We start from the raw sequence: 8919 nt of genomic DNA, 5'->3' as shown, positions 1-8919 counted from the left end.
TTTAGGGGAAAAATGGAAATTATGTGGACCATTATTGACTCATTATGTCCTTAAATTTTCGATTTTAACTGTATTTTCTCCTAAAATTGTATTAAAACTTGATTAAAATTCATTGTTGAGAACTTCAAAGTGATAAAATTTGTCAAAATTATTAAAGTACCAGAAAATAATGAGTAAATCAGTGATAAATAGTGTTATATGTTACAATAAGAGGGCGCTAGAGTTGGAATTAGAGCAGGAAGCCATATTGGATTTAGCAGTTAGTGAAGAAAGACGCTAAGAAAGACGCAAATCAAGGGGAAGATAATAATATGGTTAAAATCTTTACAGCATTTCTTGACACTTCCACAATTTGTACGATAAATCTTTGATCACTTTTCAGGACTTCAGGCTTCATGGATTGTTTCTAACAAGACTCAAAATCAATTAATAACTGGAATCTAACTGAAATCAAACTAAAATTTAACTGAAAACTAACTGAAATCTGATTGGAAGCTTTAAAACTTACGTTTTCACACACGATTCTATGATTTTCTTCCACTAAAATTGCACGTTTGCGCATTTTTCTTGATCATAATCCTTTAATTAACTTTCTTTCTTTTTTTTAACTATTTTTAATTAAGGTTATGTTGCACTTTAGCATTATTTCCTAAAATCATAAATTATCTATGTGTAAAAAGACGCAATTCTGCTAATAAAGTGAAAATGCTTTCAATTTAGGCAGAAGAATTTCCACTTCAAGATGTTATTTAGTCTTAAATCTCTCACATAACCTAGAAAAATATAGCAAAATTATGACTTGGATAGAAAATTAACTCTTGAGAGTAAAATAATCAACAGAAAATCGAGGTTTTAGAACCAAATATTGCATAAATTGAAACACTTTCATTTCCTTCAACTTCTTTTGATCTGTCCACCACTTTATTCATATTTTAAACCTTTCGTGTTACTCAGAATAGTAAAGGAATGTGTTAAACGAAAATAACACATTTTTAACATTTTCTGTTTCACTGGGAATCGTTATGATTAAAAAACATTTCAATTCGTGGCTTTTGAAAGTGTAGTTTAATGAATGAATAGATTTTTATTTCAGAATAAAGTTGCGCTTCTAGAATTAACTAGAAGCAAATACAAATGAGAAAAAAGAATCCAAGAATCTATAAGATAAAAAGGTTTAATCAGAAATTCCTCCCTTTCTGAACTAAATCACCACAGCACTTTTTAATCCTTAAGGGTATTTCAGGTATTCGGCGTGAATTCAGTAAATCATCGTGTTAAATTGATTAGAAATTAGCATCATTAGGCGAGGAATTCGTGATTGATCAATAGTGTTTACGAGCGGCAGTTCAAGTTCATCATGACTGTCATGTAGGAGATGAAGTCCCTGTAGACGTGCTGCTCGTAGCCAAAGTGGCACGTCTCGAAGTCGCAGGACATCTCGAGAATCACCAATTCGCCCTGTTCGCCCATTTCCTTGGACGTCTTCAGCTCGTGGCCGAGCGCTTTGGCCAGCAGAAACGCCTTCTCCTTGTCCGTCTCGTCCCGCTGCAGCACTTCCACCGCCCTGGCGTACGTTTCCGCCGGCACATTCACGAAGTAGTTATGTCTGTCCGCCAGCTTCACTCCCGGCAGAATCTTGGAATCCGAATTCTTCCAATCGCGATAGCTTTTGAAGATTCTGTCCTGGCGCTCCTGGCTCTGCTGCGCCGCCATGGCGAGCGGCACGAGGATCTTCTGGTCGTCCGGATACATTTCCTGTATCAGCTCAATCATCGCCTTGGCCACCAGCTGCTTCGCGCCCTTCTTCGTCGAGTGCGTCGCCGTCTTGGTCAGCTGCGAAACTTCGCACTTCAGCGTGAACGCGGGCGCGTGAGACGGTCCGCGTGCGTCAATGCAGTGAAACTGGGCCATCGGCAAGTCCCGCGTGAGGCAGATGTCCAGTAGAGTCTTCACGTGGTCAGAATCCGCCCGATTCACCTTCTCCGTCACCGCCAATCCCAGACTCTGCACGTCGAATCCCAAGGCGCTCAGCAGATTCCTGGCCGCCTCGTGCTTGGCCTCCTGCTTCGATCTCGCACTGCCTTCCGCCCACAACTCACAAGCCTGGAAAAGCCACACAAATACAGCCTCTGGAGCCTCTGGAGTCCCTGGAACACTTTTTAATCATCGCAATTTCCTAACCTGAACGCGGATTGTAAACATCTTGTCTTCCTCACTCGGCGCCTCCTCGTAGAAAGGCACTGTCACGTTGTTCTTCGTGCACAGCTCCTGTAGGAGAGTCACTGGTGTCTTTTGAGCCATTTTTGCTTCTTCTGCAGGCTTTTGTGCACGAGTTTTCACATGAAAAAGGCGATGGAAAGAGTCAAAAACCCCCGAAAATGGTCAACAAATATATACGCAGCCTCTTTATTTCGTCATTTTCTGCAACAACGTTAAACTTGCGTCACACCGCGACTTGTCCGCCGACCATCGACAGACAAGAAAGCTCTCTGACTTACAATACCTTTAAATGTGTTAATAAAAATGAGATTCCTCGATGTTTAATCGATGTGTGCCAGAGACGTTCACAGAATTGATTATTTTTTGAGAAATTTAGGAAATTTATCAAAGTTTTTATTGATTTTCTGTCTTCTAGAACACAATAAACGCCCAAAAATATTTATTAATGACTTCTAAATGCATCTCTGCACAAAATGTGACACGAAAAATAGTTAAACAGATGCTTTGCTACGCTACTGATTGAGACTTCTGCAAGAAAATTTACTTTCCTTCATTTTCCTTCGAAACACAAAGCCTGATCCGTAGTTTTTGAAGAGATTTTAGGGATTTTGTATCAAAGAGATTTAAAAGAGCAATATGTAAGAGAGCAAAATGCTGTAATTTTCATGGCTACATGAGTGTTCTTGAACGATAAACTTGGCCTCATATTTTACATCTCGTAAAAAAAAAATCTATGAACAGGATTTGGGACGCGGTTGTGCGTAACAAATTAAGAAATGGTACAAAAACGTTAAACAGTAGCTAAAAACATTCAAAAATCAAGTTGATAAGTTCAAATCAAGGCGCTTTTTGATGAAAATGTCTTCTGGACATTCTAAAATCATAATTTTATGTAGTTAACCGAGGCAGTATTATGATTATAACATGGATTTAGTGCAAAATATGCAGCATCCTAACTTAATTTCCGCTGTCTCTCGCCCCGAATTGAGATATCGCCATGATTTCAACGCCATTTGAAAGATCATTGAATTCTAATTTTTCTTGGCCTAATGAAATTGTCTGGAAAATCGAAAAAATATCGAATTTTTAGCACCAAAAGGAAAATCTGCCTCAATTTCATAAGTGTCCTAACCTAATTTTCACTACTGCAGAGATTTCGATTCTCGTTATCCCAAATTTTCCGAACTTAGGAATGTAAGCTCTAATTTTTTTTATTGTGGAGGTCAATCTGATGAAGAGCCATTGCAAACATAACCTCTGCGGTCTCATACTTTTCCATACAAAATAGGCTTTTGGCAATCGCCTGCAAATTCCTTACAATTTCCCTGTGAATCAATTAGTAATTATTTCTTTTCGTATTAAAATCAGAAATGGAAGAGGAATGCACTGAACTTGGCCATGTCCTACGACACTGAGTGGACGAATCTGACGATGCGACGTGCGCGGGCGGAAGAATCCCTTATTGGGCGGGTCTTTGTGCCGTCATTTTGACAGTGCGAGTCGCAAAAAAGTTTTGATGTGCGTTGAACTGGAACGTGTGGTGAAAAACAGCAAAAAATGGGCCATTCATGGGGAGGTCGTGGCGAATAATGTGTAATTATCGCTCCGCCAGTGGACAGGCAATGGGCAGCGGGCATTTGGCGTGCGAACGAGAGACTGTGAGCGGGTGAATGCGGGGCGATCGCGGAGTGTGAATTGGTGGCGGTTTTTCGAAACTTTTGGGCGCCCCCATGAGATGATGCAAAGAGACTCGCTGAGAAGAATTGTGATTGTTCTTTAGGATTTTTGTGATTGAGTCACTGATAATTGTGATAGTATGCTTAAACTGAATAGGGATCATATCTCGCTGCTTCTGCCCACGTCCGGGGAGGCGGCGACGGGCAGACGGAGCCTCCGGCGGGTGAGTATCGATCGCGGTTGGCCTTTGCACCGGCTTCTGACTTATCACGCGATGGCATTTCAGACGTGGAACCAGCTGTCGCGCTTCCAGCGCAACATCATCTTCACCGTGCTGCTGGCGTTCCTGCTCATGAGTCTGCTGCTGTACTCGGGGCTGGGGGATGTGCGTGCGGACAAGCCGGAGACGCCGCGGCGGGAGCAGCGCGAGGCGGAGAGGCCGGCGAGGGAGGAGATTGGTGCCATAGAGGTTATTCTGAGACCACCGGATGACGTGGAGGCGGCCGAGGAGAGGGACGCCACCGCGAGGGCGGAGCTGGAGAACCCACCGACTTCCGTGCGCACGCCAGCGCAGGAGGGCCCGAAGGTGTTCGCGGGGCCGCAGAATGAGCGCCAGCGAGCCGTCGTGGCGGCTTTCCAGCACGCCTGGACCAACTATCGTGCCTTCGCGTGGGGTCACGACAACCTCAAGCCCATGTCGCAGGGCCACCACGACTGGTTCGGCCTCGGGCTGACCATCGTGGACGCGCTGGACACGCTGTACATCATGAATCTGCGCAAGGAGTTCGACGAGGCGCGCCAGTGGGTGGAGAGCGGGCTGTCCTTCGAGGTGAATCGCGACGTGAATCTGTTCGAGGTGACGATCAGAGTGCTGGGCGGGCTGCTGAGTGCTTATCATCTGAGTGGGGAGCAGATGTTCCTGGTGAAGGCGGCGGATCTGGGCAATCGTCTGCTGCCGTGCTTCGAGTCACAATCCGGCATTCCCTACTCGGACGTCAATCTGGCCACGCTGAGGGCGCACTCGCCCAAGTGGTCGCCCGACAGCTCCACCAGCGAAGTCACCACGATTCAGCTGGAGTTCCGGGATCTGTCGCGCAGCACTGGCGACGACATCTACGAGACGGTGAGCCACAAGGTGAATGAGAAGATCCACAGCTTGGAGAAGAGACACGGACTCGTGCCGATCTTCATCAATGCCAACACTGGGATGTTCAGGACGTTCTCCACGATCTCGCTGGGCGCCAGAGCGGACAGCTACTACGAGTACTTGCTGAAGCAGTGGCTGCAGATGGGGAAGAAGGAGGAGGACTTCCTCATCGAGGACTACAGCATGGCGATCGAGGGTGTGCTGAGTCAGCTGGTGAGAGAGACGCCCAATGAGCATCACGTGTACATCGGAGAGTTGATCAATGGGAAGGAGTTTAAGCCCAAGATGGATCACCTGACGTGCTATCTGCCGGGGACTCTCCTCCTGGGCCACAAGCACGGCATGCCCGAGAGCCACCTGAAGCTGGCCAAGGATCTCCTGGAGACGTGCTTCCAGACGTACATGAAGCAACCCACGCAGCTTGCGCCCGAAATCACGTACTTCAACTTGCACGGCGAGAGCGACAAGGACATTTACGTGAAGAGCAACGACGCCCACAATCTCCTGAGGCCGGAGTTCATTGAGAGTTTGTACTATTTCTACGTCATCACGGGCAACAAGACGTACCAGGACATGGGATGGACCATTTTCAATGCCTTCGAGAAGCACACGAAGGTGAAGAACGGCTACACGTCGATTGGCAACGTGAAGAATGTCCTCAACACGCGACCGCGAGACATGATGGAGAGTTTCTTCTTGGGCGAGACACTCAAGTACTTCTATCTACTGTTCAGTGACGATAGGAACGAGATTGATATCGATGAATATGTTTTCAACTCAGAGGCACATCCCCTTCCCATTAGGGATCACTGAATTTGCCAGTAATGCACAGCACTCTTTAGATAGACCCTTTATTCGTGACGGTTTTATATGAATGTTGTCTTCTCTCTCACTCTCTCTCTAAGAAAGTATTTATATAAGAGGAGAAGAGACAAAAGTGGAGAGAAAAGAGAAAATATTGTATATTTGTAAAAGTGCTACAAATTATGCACTAAAAGTTGTTAAATCAAACGTTTACTGGACACTTGGATAAAGTAGGATCAGTTTATTTAGGACAAAGTTACTCTTGTGGCACGCTAATATTGTAACGTGTAAAAGAAAATTTATTAAAAAGAGAAGAAAACATTACAATCTATAAGGATAAGAATTCAAAGAACCAAATTTGAAATTTTAGTGAATGTTTGACATTTTTGGAAAATACAATTCTGGCAAAAGTGCTTTGAGAAATTTCTTTGAAACAACTTTCAAACCTTCATACATATCCAAACTGTTTATAAGGATATTGAATTGCCATTTAACTGCCAATGAACATTAATGGGAACGGCAGACGGGAAAACTGATAACTTACAGTCAACTTTGAACAGTATTATTCCCACAATTGACCCACTTTCCAGTCCAGTCGGTATTATTAATATAATCTGGATTAATTATTAATGATTACAAACTAATGCTAGAGTTGTATGGTTCAAAAATTGAAGTTTGTGCTGTTATTTTTGGCAAGACTCCGTCACAACACGAGATACATAGACACACAGATACAGTAGCGAAAAGTAGTTTAAGACACCTTTGATATTTAGGACAATTTTCCTTTTGGTGCCAAAAAATTTGATATTTCTTTCAATTTTCGAGACATTTACCTTAAGATAAGAAATGACCAGAATTTTATGATCCTTCAAATGACGTTTAGATCATGACGATGTCTTAATTCGGAGCCGAGATATTACAAATGCAGATAAGAACAACGAATATTAAATTCAAATGACACCAATTGATCTATTTATGGACATTTATTGTATTTAATCATGTTTATAACTTGCAGAAACCTGTAAAAAATTAGTTAGTCTGCATATTTCTCTGAAAGTTCGCACTTGAAAGACCTGAAATGTTTCAAGTATCTCGTCACATGGTGTATTAATGCAATTAAGCATATTGGCGAGCACAATACCCTCGCAAATGTGAGAAATGTGCGAAGGCAGAGAAAAACTACTGAGAGAGTGGATCGCCAAATCCGCATTTTGTCACGTGCGGATTCTCAGCGCAGTGCCTCGTCGATCCATCGAGAAGGGTTTCCAGTGCAAGAGGAAGAAGATGGTTTATTTGGAAGAAAACCGGCACATAAACCACTGATCAGTACAAAGAATCGCAAGGCGCGTATTAATTATTTACTTAGGAAGATGCATTAATGTCCCAATGGAAGACACAGTTTTTGTTTTAAGGTGGCAAATTGTCAGCTTGCCAACCAACCATAAGTGTTTCTAAACGTTCACCTTTATATATAGGGACAGAGCGTAAGACAATTACAGTGAAGCATGTGTTTTAACTGGAACATTCAACAGCAACCGCTTCATTTTTGCACTCTACTGTGCTCGAGACAATTGCAAGTGGTGGGATTCGAACACACGACTGAAGGATTAACAGTCAAGCGCGTTGACCACTGAGCCACAGCCGCCCCTAAGCACGTATTGAGTTTGCCCAAAGATATCGGCACTGGACGACAGATCAGTGAAAACAAGTAAGGCAATGATCCGAAAGAAATATCGAATTTTTAGCATTGTAGAATGATAAAATGGATCGAAGAGGTTTCTTAGGGATTAAAGCCTTTCCCGCGAAGGATTCCTAAAAGATCACGTTCCAACCACTGTTCAGCTGGGATGGTACAGCGAGGTGTGCTTTTCGGCTATCCTTGATCTGTACGCGGACCGAGAGGATAATTAAGAGAGCCGAGCTAGTCTAGTCTAGTCTAGCGGCGTCAGTCGGGCATCGCTAGTCAGCTTGGACGGTCATGGCTTCCAAGGCTCTGTCAGGCGCTCGCCGAGTGCAAGAGGGACTCTGTAAAGCGCCTCCTTGGGATTGCGAGAGCTCAGGCGGTCAAAGGGCATTCCAGCTGTGCTGGTGATTCACCCCCTCGTAGTTTACTTACTACAGCATCAATAGGAAAATTTGCCTAAATTTTAAAGGTGTCTTAAACTACTTGTCGCTACTGTATATGTAGTATGAAATTGTTAGGACAAATGATTGATAAAATACAATACTAGTCTATATCGTATAAATAGTGTAGATTTTATTCAAATTTATGTTTCCGCGGAATGTGAGAGCAATTGTAATTCCTATTTATCGTAAATAACTTAAATGTCAGGAAAATTAGGGAAAAGAATAGGTTTTCCGGGGATATTTTATGAGTGTGGCTAGAAGGACTTCAAAATTACCTATGTTAGTTCGTATTTGTCGCTGTTTTCAATTCAAATTATCCTTTAAATGATTATTCTCAAAATGCCACGCCTTTTTGGCAATTTCCACAAAAAAGCTACAAAAAGGGATTGGAAAAATGTAATGTTTGCGAAAAATTCAATTCACTTGAAGGCATTTTGGCAACATTTGCATAGCTGTAAATTTTATATTATACAGTATCTGGAGAATATTTTATGCAAATAAATTCATTTGGGCACATTGTATTCCGTGAATTCATTAGCTTTTTGTGTGTACTTGAAGGAGACATTTTTGGGGAGGATAAAGAGTTACTTACAATATTTCATTCCAAATCCATCACACTAAAGTTCTCAGAGGGTTGAAAAATGTTTACATTTATGTATGGAAATAAAAGAATTTATTATTTATAATCAATTTCAGTGTAGAGAGAGAGAAGAAAAAAAATGTGTAGACAGTTTCAAACATTTATTGAAGAACCCTTTTTGAATGACTGGAAATGAAATGGATGTTGAAATTCGGACGATATTTTTATTATTAGCTATATTTTATTGTTCTTTCTTGTACATTAAAATTCTCTGTGTTTGCAAACACCATTGAAAATGTCCAAAAAATAATGGTTTTTATTTATGTATGTGAAGAAAAATATTGATTAGCACAATTTGTTTTGA

At 42.3% G+C, this 8919-nt stretch overlaps 2 protein-coding genes across 2 annotated transcripts; one reads left to right on the top strand and one right to left on the bottom strand.

Annotated features, from left to right (window-relative positions):
* Positions 1 to 916: 916 nt before the first annotated feature.
* Positions 917 to 2422, bottom strand: LOC132257627 (RISC-loading complex subunit tarbp2). Its single transcript, XM_059754615.1, has 2 exons — positions 2182 to 2422; positions 917 to 2103 (listed from the first exon to the last, which is right to left on the bottom strand). Exons 1-2 carry the CDS (start codon positions 2299 to 2301, stop codon positions 1333 to 1335), a joined length of 891 nt encoding a protein of 296 aa, XP_059610598.1. The 5' UTR covers positions 2302 to 2422; the 3' UTR covers positions 917 to 1332.
* Positions 2423 to 3700: 1278 nt separating this feature from the next.
* On the top strand, positions 3701 to 6157 carry LOC132257981 (endoplasmic reticulum mannosyl-oligosaccharide 1,2-alpha-mannosidase). Its single transcript, XM_059755066.1, has 2 exons — positions 3701 to 4120; positions 4184 to 6157. The coding sequence occupies exons 1-2, from the start codon at positions 4037 to 4039 to the stop codon at positions 5855 to 5857; spliced, it is 1758 nt and encodes a 585-aa protein (XP_059611049.1). The 5' UTR covers positions 3701 to 4036; the 3' UTR covers positions 5858 to 6157.
* Positions 6158 to 8919: the final 2762 nt, after the last annotated feature.

Source organism: Phlebotomus argentipes, unplaced genomic scaffold (genome assembly GCF_947086385.1).
Source record: "Phlebotomus argentipes unplaced genomic scaffold, Phlebotomus argentipes genome assembly scaffold_4, whole genome shotgun sequence".
NCBI classification, from domain to species: domain Eukaryota; kingdom Metazoa; phylum Arthropoda; class Insecta; order Diptera; family Psychodidae; genus Phlebotomus; species Phlebotomus argentipes.
This window is presented reverse-complemented; position numbering and strand designations above follow the sequence as displayed.

Coding starts and splice junctions, on each gene's coding strand:
- LOC132257627 (XM_059754615.1), bottom strand. CDS start 2,301: ATGGCTCAAAAGACACCAGTGACTCTCCTACAGGAGCTGTGCACGAAG. Junction 2,104..2,181: donor TGTTTACAATCCGCGTTCAG/GTTAGGAAATTG, acceptor TGGCTTTTCCAG/GCTTGTGAGTTGTGGGCGGA.
- LOC132257981 (XM_059755066.1), top strand. CDS start 4,037: ATGCTTAAACTGAATAGGGATCATATCTCGCTGCTTCTGCCCACGTCC. Junction 4,121..4,183: donor GCAGACGGAGCCTCCGGCGG/GTGAGTATCGAT, acceptor ATGGCATTTCAG/ACGTGGAACCAGCTGTCGCG.